Here is a 20,269-nt window from a genome sequence, read left to right as displayed (position 1 = left end):
AATGTTGCATTTTAAAAATATTGGAAATGTTTTTCTAATAAAAGACAACAGGATTATCACAAAAACATGTTTTAGGGCGTAACCACGATTTACAGAAAGGGTTGTGTCTCCTTCAGTACTGAGTTGCCCAAATAACGCTCTGCTCCCTCCAGTATATGGTAGAAAAGACCCACATATCCGTTAAGGTAAAATTGCATGGAGGATTAATACACCTGCTGAGGTCTTATTTGTTGCTTACAGTAGGTTGTATGCTAGATTCTTTGTTTTGACTTTAATAAGTTCCTGCAGCAGAAACGATCAGTGCCTCTTTCAGTCAGAGCGATGTGCGTAATTACGCATGTGGCACAGCAGCGGTAACTTCATAAAAACCTGATCTGACGGCAAATAAAGTTCTGTGTTTCTTTATATATCGGACGGATTAGCTGTAGTCTGTAGAATTATTAGTATTAGTAGCTTCTCCAGAGCATTCATGATATTTTATTATTGTTATTATTAAGATAAGTTTGTCAGTCATTACGCACAAAAGTCACATTTCGGTGTATCAATTGCGCTATTGAAGTGGAGTTAGGGAGGTGAAATTGAAACCTTCCTCCCCCCAGGTCATGTTATTCTGATAGGTTAAATAAGAATGTAACGACCTGCAAAAATGCAGATAGTTAAAAAAAACGTGTTTTACAATATGTATGTGTATACCTGATGAGAACTACATTGCTACATGATTCTTGAACTACATGATTCTTTTGTTGTATAATGTTTTGATGCTGATTAGACACCATGATCAGTGCACTGTGGCATTGTGCTATGTGATAAAATTGCACCTTTCAGAGTGTCCTTTTATTGTGGGCAGTCTAAGCACACCTGTGCACTAATCATGGTGTCTAATCAGCATCTTGATATGGCACACCTGTGAGGTGGGATGGATTATCTCAGCAAAGGAGAAGTTCTCACTATCACAGATTTAGACAGATTTGTGAACAATATTTGAGAGAAATGGTGATATTGTGTATGTGGAAAAAGTTTTAGATCTTTGAGTTCATCTCATTAAAAATGGGAGCAAAAACAAAAGTGTTGCATTTATATTTTTGTTGAGTGTAGTAACCTAGCCTAATAATAAACTTCCAGCACCAGCAAGGGGTTACAAGAATGATAAATCATACTGGTAATCCACACAAATCAATGAAACACTGCTGCTGTTGTCATTATTTTGTTTGACACAGCATACAATCATACATTTAAAGCTACATATAAATGTTTTAATGATAACTAGGTAAATGTTCTGAAGCCCAGACCTCCATCCAATTGATTATTGGTGATTTAGGCTGAAAAAGGTCTGTTAACTCATGATCATGGTGTATTTTAGTACTTTAATTGGTATTTATGTATGCCAAAAATACAGACAAGATCTGTAAAATAAACAAAAAAAATCTGTGACATCCAGATTTTTTTATTTATTTGTTTTACAAAACTGTGGTTTAATAGCTGAATGCTTGTGATAACCTGGAGCTGACAGCAGGTTGTGCTCTTATTCTGCCGTTTCTGGTGTCATGTTGGTCAAAAGGGCAAAGGTTGCTGTTGTCAGAGGCCCTCAGAGGTCATGTGTCTGCGAGTGCATGTTTACTCAGACAGTCACTGTGTTACTAAATGCTGTCCACAGACTATTTTCAGCACCTCAAAGACAGAAAATGTAACTAAGACATATATCGCCAGTCAAAAATTTGGACACACGTTCTCCTTTAAGGCTTTTTCTTTATTTCCATGACTGTTTACATTGTAAATTCTCACTGAAGGCATCAGAACTATGAATGAGCACATATGGAATTATGTAGTTTAAAAAAAGTGTGAATAAGTCAAAACATTTTTTATATTTTAGATTAATCAAGGTAGTCACCATTCGCTTTGATTACTGCTTTGCACACTCTTGGCATTCTCTGCATGAGCTTTATGAGGTAGAACCTGAAATGGTTTTCCAACAGTCTTGAAGGAGTTCCCAGAGATGCTGAGCACTTGTTGGTCCTTTTGTCTTCTCTCTGCGGTCCATCTCGTCCCAAATCATCTGGATTGGGTTTAGGTCAGGTGACTGTGGAGGCCAGGTGATCTCCATCATCTCCTTCTTGGTCAGATAACCTTTACACAGTCTGGAGGTGTGTTTGGGGTCATTGTCCTGTTGAAAAATAAACGATGGTCCCACTAAACACAAACCAAATGGGATGTCATGTCGCTGCAGGATGCTGTGGTAGCCATGCTGGTTCAGTGTTCCTTCAGTTTTGAATAAATCCCCAATAAATCCCCACCAGCAAAGCACCTCTACACCATCACACCTCCTCCTCCATGCTTCACGGTGGGAACCATGAATATAGAGACCATCTGTTCACCTTTTCTGGTCTAACAAAGACACAGTGGGTGGAACCAAAGATCTGAAATTTGGACTCATCAGACCAAAGCACAGATTTCCGCTGGTCTAATTTCCATTCCTTGTGTTTCTTGGTCCAAACAAATCTCTTCTGCTTGTTGCTTTTCCTTAGTAGTGGTTTCTTAGCAACGATTTGACCATAAAGGCCTGATTGGTCAGTCTCCTCTAAACAGTTGATGTAGAGATGTGTGTGCTACGAGAACTCTGTGTGGCATTTATATGGACTGTAATCTGAGGTGCTGTTAACTTGGTGACTTGGATGAACTTATCCTCAGCAGCAGAGGTGACTCTTGGTCTTCCTTTCCTGGGGCGGTCTTCATGTGAGCCAATTTAGTCGTACAGCCTGATGGTTTTTGCGACTGCACTTGGGGATGCATTCAACATTTTTGCAATTTTCCAGACTGGCTGACCTACAGTTCTTCAAGTAATGATAGATTGTTGGTTCTCTTTTCTCAGCTGATTGGTTCTTGCCATAATATGGATTCTAACAGTTGTTAAATAAGGCTGTCAATTGTGTACCAACCTGACTTCTGCGCAACACAACTGATGGTTCCAACAGCATTAAGAAGGTAAGAATTTCAACAAATTAACCTTGACAAGACACACCTGTGAAGTGAAAACCATTTCAGGTGACTACCTCAGGAGGCTCACTGACAGAATGTCAAGAGTGAGCAAAGCAGCAATCAAAGCAAAGGGAGGCCATTTTAAAGAATCTGAAATATAAAACTTTCTTTTATTTATTTCACATTTTTTGTTTACTACATAATTCCATATGTGTTCATTCATAGTTTCGAAAATAGTTTTCATAGTTTCATGAAAATAAAGAATAAATGAGAAGGTGTGTCCAAACTTTTGACTAGTAGTAAATAACACCTTCTGAGGACTTACTGAAGGCCTTGACTTGATTTCAGACTTGCTGTTTTTCTGACCCTGAGCACTAAATTACCTACAAGGAAACGTGGAAAATGTAAATGTACAATATTACTGTTTAAAATAATGCAAATTTCTCTCATTAAATAACATAATATTGTGCTTAGTTTCCCTCCACCACGGCTAAGATGGCATGCTCCATGGAAACAGCCTATTTAAAGCTCTTCACCAGCAATGTGTTGTCCTGCTAACCCATTTGTCCACTGCGTACACAACGGAATATTAGATTTTTGGACACTTTTTATTTCCGTAGCTGTTGGGAGCAGCTCAGTCGTCCCATCATCTGCACCCCTGCATGTGAACAAGGCCAACCTGAAAAGCTGTTGAAAAGTAGGACGCCGTGGGGACATGCTGAGGCTGCTGCATTATGGGACGGTCATAAATACAGTATAGTTGGAATATACAGCGCGTCCTTCTGTCCCCACATCAGCTGCTCGGTCAGACGCACACAGAGCAGCACAGAGCCTCAGCAGAGCCTTTCTGATTTGGACAAAGAAAAACAGCATGGACTTTAAGGTCAGTTTTCAAATTATAGGTTGAATTTTCTGTCTTGCTAACATGTTCTAATAAACATGTTGAAATCTTATTGATTGCTTGTTGACATCACTAAAACAGTGATGATGTCTTTTAGTTATTGAGTGATTTGACGAGTGAACGCTTCTGAAACTAAAAGCCTCACAGCTCCTTTTGGCCCTCAAGAGTCCTTCCCAGGTGACAGCAGTCTGTTTGCTCACATGAATGAGGAATTAGTTGAAAGTTTAGTTGTTTGTTACTAAGTGAGCCTGTGAATATTTATTTGGACAAGCAGGGGATCAAGGACGCCGAGTGATTTAAGCTGCACTTCACTCTGTAGAGGCAAGATCGTGTCAGTAGCATAAACCCTTGTTACTGGAGAGAAGTGAAGGTGATACTTTGGGAACCAATTTGTGTAGGTATGCTATATTTAATTGCTTTTTTTTTTTTAGGTTTTAACAACTCAAAAATGACATAAACAATATCAATAATCAATGTTAAATGCACAGCCTTTAATATTAGATATTTTTTGTTAATTTGTAAGGTTGAGCGTTGTTTTAATTAGTAGGTATCTATTCTCAAGCAAAACAGTAAATTATAATCAGTGGATTATCCTGAATTATAAATAAATAATTATAAATATTTTCCATCTTATTGTCATACACTTCAAATACACAATTGGAGTATGAGCCCATTCCAGTTGAGAAATTAGATTTTCAGTGTCATCCATCCAGCTTTGCTCAAAATATCTCAAATATTATCCTGAAATATTTGTGGAAAAAAGCTTTTTTGTGTTATACAAGGTGTGGCTGCATTAGACACACAAACAAATACAAATTATAGATATTTTTTGGTTTATTGTTTACAAGAAAAACTAGCAAAATTAAATTCTAACAAAAAGATCCACTATTCAAAATTTGTTATTTTTGTGGAACCAATCAATTGTAAGTTTTTAATGGCTTTCTACGGATTTATTTAGTATTATGGCTCTGATTGTACTAAAAGAAATTGCACTGGAAGACCTAAGAGTGATTCTTAATGCAATATTTCACAAATATATGAGGTGTCCGAAAACGTTTCCACCACTGTATGTGTGTTTGTTTGCAGATTATTCTAAGAGGAGTGGTTTAAAGATTGAGTCGATTCTAGAAATCCATCAGTCTTTGCCTAATGGATTACATTATGCTAATCACCATTTTTCCAGTATGCTCTTATGTCACCGTGCGTTTTGGCCAATCATAGGTAGTAATGTAAGATGCCTTTGTCGATGCTTACAGGAAGCAATGTTAAATTTTAAACAGTCGGAATGAGAGGGCAGCGTTACCTGTGACAACTAAACCCGCTGAACCACAAGATAAAGAAGCGGCCAAAGAACCAGATGGATAGAAATACATGTGAATTCAAAATTGGGATGATGTCTGTCGGTGTTATTTCTGTCAACATTGGCTCTCTCTCTATTTTCTGTCACTCCAGTGTTGCATTTATTAATAAATATATGAGTTTTTAAGAAATGAGTTGGTATGAAAGTGACCATAACTGTGTAAAATTAATTCCACAATGTTAAATAACCAGCGAAATTAGTTAATTTTTTTTTTAACATTTCATTCAAAACCTTGAACAAAACTAATATGAATCAATTTTTCATTCTGACAGCCGGTGTCACTGAATCTGCAGAAGTTTAATCCCAAACTGCTCTGATCCTTGTGGCTCAAATGAACAACTCGTAATTAGTTTGAAATGCATCTGCCTAATCAAAGATCAGTAATCGAATACCTGTGCTGTAATTTTGTGGGGAGGAGGCTGAGAACGGGTCTCTGGGGGGATAAAGTTACCGTATCCTTGTATTACATACCTGCACATACACAAACACACACATTCTCCTCCTTAAAAACACAGTGTCGCTGTTCAACACTCAGGGGAAGCGCTGAAAGGATGTTTGCTGCCTGGGCTCCATGAATGTTTAAGCAGCCGAGTCCTTCCATAGCCAGGTAGCTCATTACTGCCTCATTACATACAATGCAGGGACACCAGCCCAGCAGGAAGCAGCAGGGCCACCCTCCTCCTCCTCCTCTGAAGCCTCTCAGTCCAGGCTGTGGTACCTGCTCCAAGCCACTATTTGATTAATGCACCGATGAGCATCAGAGGAAAGAACAAACTATCTGTGAAACACCTGTGCTGACTTGAAAGGACTCCACTATGGGAGAACTCCTCAGCTGCTAAAACTACCATCCTGGGCCGTGTCTGCCCGAGTTGTGCACCTGTGGGCTGAAGTTCAGTGTGGTTTGGATTGATCAGGTTCATCTCGTACGGCAGAGTCAACCATGACGCACATGGTTTTGGAAGTAAAGGAGGTAAATGTGTGAACAGTACCTAAACTGCTAAGTGTTTGTCGCATCTTTCAAAGCGTTCAATGGATTTTTGTCGTTTGTAGGGATGCTTGCAGGTCGCTGTACACCACCGGGTCTTTCCTGATAGCAACACTGGTTTTCTACATATCTGCAGTGTCTTTAAAGCTGCTCTAATCTATATCTTCGCAATACATCACACGAGCTTGTGTGATGTCAAAAGTGTTGCTTGTAATCATGATTTCTCACACAGCATAGCATTTTAGCTCCATTTAGATCATTGTTTTGGTGTCACATCTTTCATTGATCTTTATTTTTCTGTTAAGTCTGATACGCCACCTGCTCAACTCCAAGCATAGCACGAATAATGTTAGCAGCTATTCGGTTCACCTAGTGGAGGATTTAGCAGCTTTAGAGATGGATATTTTATGTTAGTGGAGAGGAAATGGCCGTAAATCAAGTGGATAAATTGGGTTTCCAGTAAGATGTTGTGTGTGATGTTTGGATACCTGTATTATGTTGTGGGGACATACAGTACACCTGTAAATTCTTAAATATAATGTCGGCGACTTGGTTTGAGGTCAGGCTAAATCTCTAAAAGTGCAAAAGTAACACAGTCTCCTCTGAAATGACGTATGTGTGTGTATTGTCCCCATATTGCTGATGTTGTGGAGATCCAAGTCTGCTTCACCAGTGGCATTATAGGGACGTATCTTCCTCATGAGGCCACGAAGCAAATCTAACATAAAGCATCACATTTTCAAGTGGATATACGATTTAATTTTAGCCTTAAGGTCTTGATTAGGAAAGAAGTCATGGTAAGAATTATCGCCTCCATGGTCAGGGAGTAAATGTAGGTCAATGTAATGACCTCTAAAGGGATAGAAACGATGTGTTAGTGTGCGTTTTTTACTTAATCGGTCTTATAGGGAGAATAAGAATCGGACATTTCGTGGTGAGAAAGACTACTCCAAATGAACGCTATCATTGCATTCATTTGGAGTAATCTAATAGGTTCACAGAAATGTCCTTCTAAAGGGGAAGTATGTATTCAACCTGCTTCGATGCTCCCCAAATGGTCAAAAAATAGAACGCTGCTATAATCCTTTGAAACCCAAAACTAGCCAGTGGGTTTAAATGACCAATTATCGGAACCAGAGACTGTAAAAACAGAAAGAGTTGTTGGATTTTCATCTTTCTGACAATCCAATTCTGTTACAAACCAAAAAAAAAATCTATTTCCAGCACAAATACGCAGTCATTACTGGCTCAGTAAGCCACATGATAAAAAGTCTTGGACACTTCGGCTGAACTGGGTTGAACTGCAGGCTATGCTTGCACAGCTTTAGAATTTAAAATACTTTAAATTCTAAGTAGCAAAGTATAATGGCTGAAGTTCAGACTGTTAAATAAAAACTGCCTTTAACGTCTACGTAAGCAACACATTTAGTCAGCTCTTTACCAACCAAAGATCTAAACATTTTGCTGAGCGGAGTAATGAGTTCAGAGTTGGTGACTGTATGTTTGTGTGAAACTGGACCAACAGAGGAGGTACAGTACTTGACTGGCGTGATGGAGGCCTGTTGTAGGTCAGGTTTCTCTAGACACCTGGAGCCCCTTAAATGTGTGTTGCCCCGGGTGATGTGTGGTGTCAGTCAGTGGCCCACGAGGAGTGCTATCTCTTTCAAGAGCCTAACTGCCACTTTGTGGCTGCGTAACAGGATCCTGCATCAGACTGGATAGACTGGGACAATGGAGCGCCCTCTCGGGTGATGGTCTACGGGCCAGATAGACTTTCCTGTTCAAATTTGAGGATTAGTGTATTTTTGTGTCTTCCCTCAAGCACTTGGTTGAGTTTTGTTCACCTAAGTTCACGTTATTACCTTAAACTATAATTTTACTGACCAGTTTTATTCAGATGTCATTGCTGCCGAGAACGCCAATCTTTTACCTTGTGGCTCTTGGCTTTTGTAAAATTGTCCATCCTCGTGCATCACAGTGTTGTTTTCCTGCCTGGCGTGTGCTCAGCAGAGGTCGCATTTCCTTTGAATGGCGGAAAATCTCAGCCTAGCGATCAATGCCAGGCCGAGCACTCGATAACTCGGATGACCACAGACCCATGAGTGCCAACAACAAGTGAGAGCATCCGAGACAGACCTTAGTGCTGCACATCCTGCATTTATCAGAAGGTTGTTTTCAAGGTTTTCACACAGACAAAGCTGATAGTTTTTGAGAGAGAAACACCTGAATTATAGTTTTATTGCTGAAGTTTTATTTTAGGCTGCCAGTTTCTTTTAAAGCCAGTGGAGAGAGAATATTACAAATTTAAAGGCCTGCTTTGTTAAACTTAAAAGAATATATTGTTTGTGGATCACTGTTTTGAATTATACCTTAAGCATGCTCAATTAAAAGTGTGTAAAAATGATCAAATTGAAGCATACAATTGATAGAGTGAGGTGCAACTTTGACAGAGAGCAGTTTTCGTATAAAAATATCTTCTGAATAACACCAGAGGTCATATATTATACTTTTCATACAAACCTAGTCATGAAGCCTAACTATATGTAGTATTTTGGTTATAAATGATTAAATGTTTGAATTCATCAGGACTTAGGTAAACGAATTAAGAAGTTCTAGGTGTGGCTAAAGAGGTGACTAACACTTTGTAATTTTTCCTCATAAAAAAGAGTGGACAAAGTGATACAAGCATGTGGTCAGACCACACGCACACACAAATACATATTTAGAACGAGATTTACTTCCTTTGTTGCTTCACTCACTGCATAATTGATGGTTTCCTACTGAAGGAAGCAGAGACTGTAATCTATCAGTATTTCCTGTGTTCCCTTCAATAAAACCAGATGTTTAATTCAGTCCAGAAAAGGTACTGGGGCACACACACATTCAGGACCTCCAGGGTAGGTGACTTTTTATTGTTTTTCCTGATTTTAATGATCACATGTTCACTCGGGACATGATTTATTGTGACATTTCGCTGTGAATTTCTGCTAGATCAACAGATCATCGGCTTGTTTAAGTGGAAAATGAGCTGTCAGTGTCAGTTACTCTGACTCGGTGACAGCTCAGCTTGGCAGTGACGAGAGCCAAAACTACTGAAGCATAATACTGGACGTCTCTTTCATAGCACCGTAATTAAAGTGTATTGCATTGCGGATTATTTTACCAGGCGCAAATTCAGTTGTGTATTAAGTAGCGGAACATATCCTGTGTTTATGCATATTATAATGAAAGTTGTTGCTACTGCTGGGTTTTACTTTTCGTGTATGTTATTGTTGAAACCTGCACGAAATAAGAAATAAAATTTGAATAAATATGGGTTTCCTTGCATCTAGTGTAGGTGGACAGTTTGGCATTCACTTTGTCCTTGTGATGACTGATGGGTCTTCAGAGAACACAAAAGCAGATTAGATAGTGGTGGCTGGATTTAGATTTGTCATAAGCATAGAGGATGTAGTCAAGGCCACTAACAGCTCTGAATAGAGGTCACAGATATAAGGACTAACAGGCAGGAAATCATCTCCCTTTGGGAAGTATACATCCCATGACAGGCTGCCCAGAAATGTGAGCATGTGCATGTATGTGTTTTTCACCGATTACGATCCCAAAAAAGAGATAACTTTTGAGGAAAAAATAACACAAAGAAAAAAGGTGGGTCCAGCCTTGAGAGAGGGAGTAATAACCCCATGTTATTTCTTGATTCCATTTACTTTCTCGTAATGTCACTGATGTGTGTGTCTTGTTTGGGCACAGAGCCTGGAGGAGCGCTGTAACCAGATCCTGAGGAACATGGAGGCCTCCCTGACAGCCAGGGATCGCGTGGGCATCCAGGATTTTGTTCTCTTGGACCCCCACACGAGTGAAAGTGCCTTCCTGGACAACCTGAGGAAACGCTTCCATGAGAATCTCATTTACGTGAGTCTTTCCTGTGTGGTGTCATTTGAGACGCCCTGGCTTTTTCTCTCACTCTAATCAAACATCATGCCCTCAACCTTCAACCTGGTAATGTCCTAATGTTGCGCTGCCTTCTGCTGAATCTGGAACCTTGTGTTGCTGAAACAGCAGCTCCGGTTCTTTTCATTTGCAGAGTGAGCAGTCTGGAGGTCACTACTGTCCACCGGGTCATGACAAGTGATTAACTAAACTTATTGCTTTTGATAAGGAGCAAAATTGCTGATCAGTGAAATGATGCATGGAAAACACATTGCCATCTTTTAACGTCCTGTAATGTTGCAGAGCTTAAGTTCTTTTCTTTGTCTTTCTCTGCAGACCTACATCGGGACTCTCCTGGTGTCAGTTAACCCCTATAAAGAGCTAGACATCTACAGCAAGAAGCAAATGGATACCTACATGGGAGTTAACTTCTTTGAGCTGCCACCTCATATGTAAGATTTTTCTTTTTTTTTCAGCATAGACTGAAATATCTCAGCAATTGTTAGATGGATTTCTGTGAAATTTTGCACTCATGAATTTTCCCCTGACGATGAACCCTACTGTCTTTGGTGATCTCCTGGCTTTATTTGTAGGGCTACAATAAGGTGTAGATTTCATTGATAGAACTGAAAAAAAATTGCTCTAAACCAGCTTGATAATTAGTTAATGGAAAGCCATGAAACTGGGCTCAGACAGATAAGATAAAGATAGATAAAGAGACTTTATTGTGCAAAAATACAATGAAATTTGTATTGCAGAACATAACAATTCGCAACAGTGCAAATAAGAATAAAAATCGATTAAAATACTCTTATAAAAACATAAAAAGAATCAAACAAAGTAAAGTGGTCAAGTGTTGCAGGACTGAGAATATGAAATAGTGCAAATAGTGGAAGTACAGTGCTAAGGTAAAGTTGTTGCACAGATGACATGACACTACTAAGCAGAGACAAGATGAATTGGTGCAAGATCTTTAATCAATCTTTGGCTGATGGCAATTTACTTTCAAAACCAGCAGCATTACTTAACTTCAGTCATTAATTTTTGTGCAAATTAGCAAATGGTGACATGAGTGACATGCCTGCAAAGAATCTGTATGTTAGCATTCTTATTGCGAGCTTAGAGGTTTCACAGCACAGCCTTGAAGAGCTGCTAGCGGAGAGACTGTTACTTTTCTCACAGATTTATTCAATTTTTCATGAAACTTCATTAAAAGACCAGATGTGACTTTGGCCATCTCGGTTTAACCCATCACTCTACTTTCAGCTATGCGCTGGCAGACAACGTCTTCCGCACCATGCAGTCTGAATTCAACAACCACTTCATCTTGATCTCAGGGGAGAGTGGGGCCGGAAAGACAGAGGCCTCAAAAAAAATCCTTCAATTCTATGCTGTCAGCTGCCCAAGTACCAAACTCCTGAACAATGTTCGGGACAGACTGCTGTTCTCCAATCCAGTGCTTGAGGTCAGTGCTGAAGTTTATGGTGTGTACGATCATTTGTACAGAAAAGAATGGTTTTAACATCAAGTATTTTACTCTTGTTAGGCTTTCGGAAATGCCAAAACCCTGAAGAATGACAACTCAAGCCGCTTTGGGAAATACATGGACATCCAGTTCGACCACCAGGTAAAGTTAAACATATTACATTTTCCACCAACTGACAAAGTGAGGGTAATATAACACAGCAATAATGACCTCAAGGTCATTGACGAGACATTGAGGATTTCCTTTATCCCTCAGGGTGGTGCAGTTGGTGGTCACATCCTCAGTTACCTGCTGGAGAAATCCCGTGTGGTTCATCAGAACCACGGGGAGAGGAACTTCCACATCTTCTATCAGCTGGTGGAAGGAGGAGAGGAAGATCTGCTCCGCTGGCTCGGCCTGGAGAGAAACTGCAAGAACTACCGTTATCTGGTGCAGGTCAGATGGATAAAACATTTAATTTACATGGTGTACAACAAAACAAAACCCTCTTTACTCAAACAGTTTATCTTTCTTTTAGGGGGATTGTGCCAAAGTTAGCTCTATCAATGATAAAAGTGATTGGAAGACGGTGCGGAAAGCCCTCTCTGTCATAGAGTTCAGTGAGCGTGATACTGAGGTGAGGTAACACAGTAAAACTGGACACACTTTATATATAACTATGCATGCTCAGTTTTAATCAGAATAAACCAACTGTTTCTCTCTGGTGTTGTTGCAGCACCTGTTTGGAATTATTGCAAGTGTACTCCACTTGGGAAATATCAAGTTCGATGCAGATGCTCGAGGATACGCCACACTCAACAACAACCAGGAGATGCACTGGGTCTCAAAGGTGAAATCCAAACAAACTGCAGATTGTGTAAACCTCTGGTCTGTCTTCATGCAACGTTTTTGTTGAACGTTTGAGGTCACATGTCTGGTTCTGCTTTGCTTTTGCTGTTTAGTTGTTGGGGATTCCTAATCAGGTGCTACAACAGGGCTTAACCCACAGAAAGATTGAAGCCAAAACAGAGGAGGTGACTCTGCACTTTAAAATATCAAACAAAGCAAAGTTGTTTGTAATGTCAATTTGCAATTAATCATCGACATTGTTTTGATGCTAAAGGTGTTCAGTCCCTTCTCTGTGGACCATGCAGTATATGCCAGGGATGCCCTTGCCAAAGCCATCTATGGCCGCACGTTCAACTGGCTGGTCAACAAGATCAATGAATCATTAGCTAACAAGGTGAGTAAGAAAGCAGTTCTCTCATCCCAGCTCACCTTATTATAGGGAAAAAAACTGGGCTGTCAAGGTTTGGTTAGTAAACCTGAGACAGGCACTTGTTTGGTTGTGAGACTAAAATCATTCAACTCTTTTGACCTTTACCTAATTTTCCCTCCATATTACAATTTTTGCTTTAACTCTCGTGTTTTCCTGTGGGTCAAATTGACCGGTTATAAAATTTGAAAATGTGGAGAAAAAAAAATTATTTTCACAATGAAACTTCTCATGTCACATTTTTGGGAAGTTTTTGAACTTTTTTTTGGTGGAAAAAAAAGAAATGTCAAAAAAAATCAAATAAAAAAATCTACCAAAATCCAGCAAATTTCGCTGAATTTTGGTTGTTTTTTTAAATATTCTTAAAGAAAATATTAGAAGTTTTACCGATATATATATATATATATATATATATATATGTATATGTATATGTGTGTGTGTGTGTGTGTAATCACTAGATATTTTTAGGATTTTTGTGGAAGATTTTTACTCATTTTTTAAAAATATTTACAAGAATTTTCTTGTCAAAATTTGGGGATACTTTTTTTTTAAAATAAAACTTTTAAGGGAAACTTTTAAAGAATTATCAGAATTTTCTTCCTGAAGGTTCTGCAAATTTTCAGAAATTTGGAGAATTTTTTTTGCAGATTTTTTGGATTTTTTTCAGACAAGAAAACAATATTTGTTGGTGCCTGTAAATGAGGACAACAGGAGGGTTAAAGCATCATCAACACATGAGCTTGAATTTCTCTAAAGAGGTTGGTTTGTACCCGAAAACCATAAATCCTGATATCTATGTGTATTACATGTAGGATTCCTCAAGAAAGACGGTGATTGGTCTGCTGGACATCTACGGGTTTGAGGTTTTCAACGTGAACAGGTGAGATTGTGCACAGACGAACTGAGTTTTTAACAGTGAAATGAAGAGTTTGATCCTGACAGCATGTTTTGTTTTAGCTTTGAACAGTTTTGCATCAACTACTGCAACGAGAAGCTGCAGCAGCTTTTCATCGAGCTGACCCTGAAATCAGAGCAGGAGGAGTACGAGATGGAAGGGATTGAAGTAATAACACGATAATTTGATCAGTCTGAATAGTACAACTAATACATAAACTAAGATGCAATAAAAATACGCAGGAACCACCAACATAGTCCACTGTTGGCTGTTGTTATTTTTTCATACAGTGGGAACCAGTGCCATATTTCAACAACAAGATAATCTGCGATCTTGTGGAGGAGAAATTCAGAGGAATCATCTCTTTATTGGTAAAGATGTAAATGAGTGATGCGCTTACAGAAAGATGACATATAATTAGTCACCAACCTCATATACGGCTGAATTATTGATGCTCTTCTTATCTAGGATGAAGAATGTTTACGCCCTGGAGAGGCCACAGATATCACCTTCTTGGAAAAGATGGAAGATAAGATTGGCGGTCACCCTCATTTTGTCACGTGAGTCTTTGGTTTGACAGGAAGTTGTTGGTGAAGAAACTGGTCAAAGAACAAATTCCACCTGGCAACTAACATAAATGTCATAATAACTGAAATCTACCCTTCTTGCAGACATAAACTTGCAGACCAAAAGACGAGGAAAACACTGGATAGAGGAGACTTCCGCCTCTTGCACTATGCTGGGGAGGTTACATACTGTGTTGTTGGTAAAAGATATAAAATGCTACTAACATATTTCCTTTATTCTAATGCCATTAAATGAATCTACATAACAGCTGCCAGATGTGAAAACAGAGAGCTGTCATAAAGGCAGCAAACCTACTCAATAATGCCACTTAAACTGAAATTACTATATACCATTATTTGAACTGAATCATATCAGACCAAGTAAGGCTACTGCTTAGTTTACTGAATTGTGGAAGAGTCTCTTCCATTGCTGAATTGAGTGTTTCATTTATAACAATCAGAAGGTGTTGTTGCCGTAGAATACGTTATTTCTCTCTCTTAAAGCATCTCTTTGTTGTTTAAACTTTCAGGATTCTTGGACAAAAACAATGATCTCTTGTATCGAAATGGGAAAGAGGTATTTTATTTTATGTCTGTAGTATTAAACCAGGTTCTACTACATTTGTCTGGTGATTCCTTGAAAGTAAATAGATTCACTGTCTGAATCTATTATATGGTGTCTGATATCCTCCTGTGCTACTAAACACACTGAGAGAGAACTGAAATATCTCTATATGTAGCTCTTACAGTATATAGTCTGACTTGCGTTCTTAGAGTTTTTCTGTCGTCTTTAAGGTAATGCGGCAGTCCAAGAATGCCATCATCAAACACTGTTTTCCTTCTACTGAGCCAGACAGCAAGAGAAGACCTGAAACTGTGAGTAATCCGGATGATGGAGCTCAGTGTCTCTCATGTCTCATGTCGTCATTTATCTACCTATGACTTTTCAGGTGGTCACTCAGTTCAAGAGCAGCCTGGTGGGCTTGACTGAGATCCTGATGTCCAAAGAGCCCTGGTACGTCCGCTGCATTAAACCCAATGAAGCCAAGCAGCCAGGTGAGGCCTTTCGTTTCAAAGATCTGCTACTTCTGCTAAAGACCTCGGAGCCTTGGACAAGCTCATCCTGTACGCTGTGTGTTCAGGTTTGACCTCTGATCTTTTGATGTCGTGGTGCTTCCTGCAGGACACTTTAACGATGTGTTGGTGAGACATCAGGTGAAGTATCTGGGCCTGATGGAGCACCTGAGGGTCAGGCGTGCTGGGTTTGCTTACCGCCGGAAATATGAGATCTTTCTTCAGAGGTAGCTCCGCATGCACTAGCACAGTTCTATATGCATATCAAGTAAGCCTTGACATTTTATGGTCTCTTTATAATGTTTCCACACACCCTCAGCTACTGTTCTTTCCCTTGTGCTCAGGTATAAGCCTCTGTGCCCTGAAACGTGGCCCAACTGGAAAGGAACTGCAGCAGAAGGTGTGCAGCTCCTGATCAAACACCTGGGCTATAAACCTGATGAATACAAGATGGGCAGGTAGGCAGATGTAAATGGATCGGTGTTAATGAGGAGCACTGACTTGTGTGAAAAGATATTCTTTTTTCCTCTTCTCTGTTTTGTTCTGTTAAGGACTAAAATTTTCATCCGCCACCCTCGAACTCTGTTTGCAACAGAAGATGCCTTTCAGGTCTGCAAACATAAACTAGGTGAGATATGGCTCAACAGATTTAGTTGTAATGCTACAGTAAACATCAAAAAATCTTCTGCACTTGAAATTGTTGCCTGTCTTTGTTGCAGCAACAAGGATTCAAGCCAAGTACAAAGGCTTCAGGGTGAAAGAAGATTACCTGAAACAGAGAGAGGCTGGTGAGTGATGACTTTGGTTTATGAGCGTAAATAAAATCTTCTGCCATGAACTTTGAAGTTAATGCTCTCTATGACTTAACACAAACCAACTCAAAAAATAATGTAACTTTGTCTTTTTAAAATAGCCACCAAGATTGAGAACTGCTGGAGAGGTTTGGTGGCCAGGAAAGAACGTGAGAAGAGAGCATGGGCTGTGAAAGTCATCAAGAAGTAAGTTAACACAATGAGAAGAGATTGTTTTAAAAGCCCATACTATGCTTTTTCTGTTTTTTATTTATTTTTTTTAAACTTAAGTGTGCTGTGCAGTACCTATTAAGAATATTCGACCCCATGCCTCTCATTATGATGCTGCCACCACCGTGCTTCATGGTGGGGAGGGTGTGCAGTGTCTGGTGTTTGCCAAACATAGAAAAGAAAAAAAGTGCAGTTTTGATCTCATCAGTGGAAAGAACCTTGTTCAAATTGACTTCAGCATCTCCCACATGTTGTCTGGTAAACTGTAGTCAGTCATGACCTTTGTTATTTTTTACCAGTGACTTTCGCTTTTTCACTCTCCTATAAAGCCTTGAGAAGTGCAACAATCAAGCCTACAATCAACCCATCTCTTTCTTTCACAGTCGCTCAGCTTTAGAGAATAGCCAGCTGTTGGCAGATTTGCACATCTGCCATATTCCTTCCATTTCTTAATGATGGATTTAACTGTACGCCAAAGGGACATTCAATGACCTAGATATTTTCTTGACCTGTCTCCTTACTTATGCTTTTCAATAACTTTTTCACAGAGTTGCTTGAAATGTTCTTTTGCCTTCATAGTGTAGTTATACCCAAGCTGAGTACTGATTCACCACCATTTGTATTTATCTGTATCTGGCTTCTTACTGGGATGGACACAAGCAGTTTACCAAACCAGTATGTTGTGAGGTTACCTGTCTGCTGACTTGTTCTAGGTTCATTAAAGGATTCATGACCAGAAATGAACCAGCCTGCACTGACAACAGCGAGTACCTGGCCTATGTGAGGCAGAACTACCTCACACGGCTGAAGGAAAACCTTCCCAAAACAGTCCTGGAGAAAGACTCTTGGCTCACTCCTCCTCCTATAATGAAGGAGGTCAGTGATACATTAGTTTAACGAACTGTTAATTCGAAACGCTGCATTTTGGTTTATCTTCATCCTGTTCAAACATGAAATCGAACACCCAATGTAAAACCGCTGTACTTGCTGTAGGTCGCTCAGCTCTTGAAGAAAATCTACATTCGGCACATGGTATGGAAGTACGTCAGAGGAATCACTCCCCAAAGAAAAGCACAGGTAAAATCAATGGTCTTTCTGCTCTAACTGCCTTGTCTGTCTGCACCAATGACACAATTATATATTTATGCATGTATATACTTTAAGATATTTTGTGTCAAATATCTAGAAGCACTCGAGTCCAACAAATTTCCTTCAGGAAGTAAAGTTTATCTTGTGATACTGTATGTTTTATCATGTTTTTTTTGTTTTGTTTCTAGCTTCTGTTAAAAGTACAAACAAGCTCCATGTTCAAAGGAAAAAAAGAAAACTACCCCTTCAGCGTGTGCAGACCCTTCATGGACACCAGGATCTGTAAGACTACAGCACCATGTTCTTGACACTCGGTTTCCCCACAGGCATACAGTAGATTTGTAGTGATTTTGTAGAATATATTACAGTAATATGTTACAGTTAGCTGGATGCATGTGGTTGTTATATCTGCTAAACTTTTCTTGATGGAGATTTTATCATGTTAATATATTATTTTTGTTTATCTCATCTTCTCTCATTGAGCTTCAGTATTTTTTTTTGTCATTTTATCAAGGTACGGAAGACATAAACATCAAAGTCCTCCAACTGATTCAACACGAACACATCAAGGTAAACGAACACTAGAGTTCACTCGTCATCTTTGTCTTCTTTTTTAAAAAAATTTTCTCTGATCTCTGCGTCCGTCCTCCACAGTACAGTGTGCCGGTGGTGAAGTACGACAGGAACGGCTTCAGGCCTCGTCTCCGGCAGCTCATCTTCACCCAACAAGCTGCCTACCTGGTTGAAGAGGCCAAGATTAAGCAGCGGATAGATTACAGCTCTCTGAGAGGTAGCGGATGAGACAATTAGACTAAGAAGGCATTACTCTCTGTAGGGAGAGCATTACTAAATAACAGCATTGTTATGCTGTTATTTACATATGTGTGGTTTACTGGTGACCTTTTATTTTGCTTCTAGGTGTGTCGGTCAGCAACTTGAGTGACAACTTCCTGATCCTCCATGTTACATGTGATGATATCAAGAAAAAGGTAGATTTAGTAGCTTACTGGTGTGTGCAGATGTCTGAAAACTTGCAAAACTGTTGAAGTTGTATACACTTATTCTTTAAAATGTCAAAACTGCTGATGCCTCTTTACTTTCAAAGCAATGACGTCACCGTAGCACAACATGTAGGTCATGTATGATGTATTTATCAATATATTTTGGTTCCCTTGAGAATTATTTGAATGTGCAGTGATATTAAAAACATCCGTTAGGCTCCAAACCACACATTTAAATTGATTTTCAATTTGTTTAGTTGAAATTTAGAGACAGTGCAGTAGGACCCACTTAATTTTGAGACTTGTACTTGTCTATTATTGATTTTCTTTTCTTTTAAATGAAGTTTTTTTGGTATTTTATTCTATAGCCAATAGAAGTACAATGACAGGAAATCAGTAGATCGAGCTTGGGGACAACGTTCAGCATAGATCCTTGGCTGGATCCTTCTGCAAAGATAAACAGAATGAGGTCTTGAAGTCTTGACATATAAGTTTTAAAACATGTTTTTAATATTTATACAGGCATTGTAGGTGAGATCTTCCACTTACCTTTCATCTCCATCTACCAGGCAGGGTCACTTGGTGGAATCATCGTATCTAACTGCTGGAGGACTGATTTGTTTTGCTCTTTCAGGGGGATCTGGTTCTGCAGTGTGACTACCTGTTTGAAGCCTTGACGAAGCTGAGCATTACTGCGAACAACCAGAACAGCATCAAAGTGGTCCAGGGCAGGTAGACAATCTGGATTATATGTATTATCCTTTTTAGAAATGTATATGGTCGAAACCACAAATGATCCTAGCTCAGTACGGAATTATTTTATTCTGTACAGTGTGCGATTTGACATCCAGCCGGGCAGAGAGGGCTTTGTTGACTTCAAAAGTGGTCAGGAGTCGATGGTCTACAGGGCAAAGAATGGCCACTTGATGGTGGTGAGTTTGACGTTGAAACAATGTAAACTTACTATTGAAGGTAATGTTGAGCAACTGACCAAACTCTTTGTGTTTTAAAGGAATCAACAAGAACCAAATCGAGATGAAGATGCCTCTACCTTGGTTTAATGGTGCTTCTCGAACTCCTAAAGTTGCAAATCTTGAATCAACAGCCATGCTTGCTCTGTAATCTTGCTCTGTGGCTGTTTCCAATAACTTGCGCTTTAAAGTCAGCTGATTCTTACTTTTAAATCTTTATGACAATGTCACACAATTAAGTATATGCTGTTATTACAAAAGTACTGCCAATATTTTAGTTAAACCAAGTGCAAAACATACTCATCGCAGAGTGAAGCCAGAATATCAGCAGCCCTGCTTGTTCTTAATATTTAGAGTTGAATGTATCTGTATGTGAAAAGCACATATTCATGGATCATAATTAATATAAGCTGAAGCCCTATAATCAGTCCCATTTAGATGATCACAGTAAAGAAATTTGTGTGTGAAGTCATGATAGTAACATTTATAATGCCTCAACTGTGCTGTACTTTATATTAAAATACTAAACCACAATAGATTTAGGATATTTTGGAAATCGGTTCAGTGCAACACAACACAAACACATCAACAGGATGTTCACACTCTCTATATTCTGTTCCGTCTACTTCCTCTGTTCACCGTGATGATTCACCACGTAGCAGCTCCCCCTGCTGGATGACTTCTGCATCTGCCAAACTAGGTTAAAAACAACACAAAAAATACCCAAAATATCAAGATCTTGATTTTGGGCCTTTCTGAGA

The 20,269-nt window shown here is 39.2% G+C and overlaps 1 protein-coding gene across 2 annotated transcripts; it reads left to right on the top strand.

Annotated features, from left to right (window-relative positions):
* The first annotated feature begins 3,587 nt into the window (after positions 1-3,587).
* Positions 3,588-20,046, top strand: myo1hb (myosin IHb). 2 transcript variants are annotated; one of them, XM_051938727.1, is made up of 32 exons: positions 3,588-3,856; positions 9,970-10,131; positions 10,486-10,601; positions 11,416-11,614; positions 11,696-11,776; positions 11,891-12,070; positions 12,153-12,251; positions 12,351-12,464; positions 12,577-12,648; positions 12,738-12,857; positions 13,703-13,770; positions 13,848-13,953; positions 14,076-14,156; positions 14,254-14,345; positions 14,457-14,551; positions 14,882-14,928; positions 15,147-15,227; positions 15,302-15,407; positions 15,535-15,652; positions 15,770-15,883; positions 15,977-16,053; positions 16,145-16,213; positions 16,339-16,423; positions 17,161-17,323; positions 17,441-17,524; positions 17,725-17,818; positions 18,051-18,106; positions 18,191-18,326; positions 18,455-18,525; positions 19,172-19,269; positions 19,370-19,469; positions 19,550-20,046. In XM_051938727.1, the coding sequence occupies exons 1-32, from the start codon at positions 3,845-3,847 to the stop codon at positions 19,574-19,576; spliced, it is 3,123 nt and encodes a 1,040-aa protein (XP_051794687.1). In that variant the 5' UTR covers positions 3,588-3,844; the 3' UTR covers positions 19,577-20,046. The 2 variants fall into 2 exon arrangements, with proteins under 2 accessions (XP_051794687.1, XP_022050308.2); XM_022194616.2 differs by lacking the exon at positions 3,588-3,856 and adding an exon at positions 9,083-9,116.
* The last annotated feature ends 223 nt before the right edge of the window (positions 20,047-20,269 follow it).

Source organism: Acanthochromis polyacanthus, chromosome 18, assembly GCF_021347895.1.
Source record: "Acanthochromis polyacanthus isolate Apoly-LR-REF ecotype Palm Island chromosome 18, KAUST_Apoly_ChrSc, whole genome shotgun sequence".
Classification (NCBI taxonomy): domain Eukaryota; kingdom Metazoa; phylum Chordata; class Actinopteri; family Pomacentridae; genus Acanthochromis; species Acanthochromis polyacanthus.
This window is presented reverse-complemented; position numbering and strand designations above follow the sequence as displayed.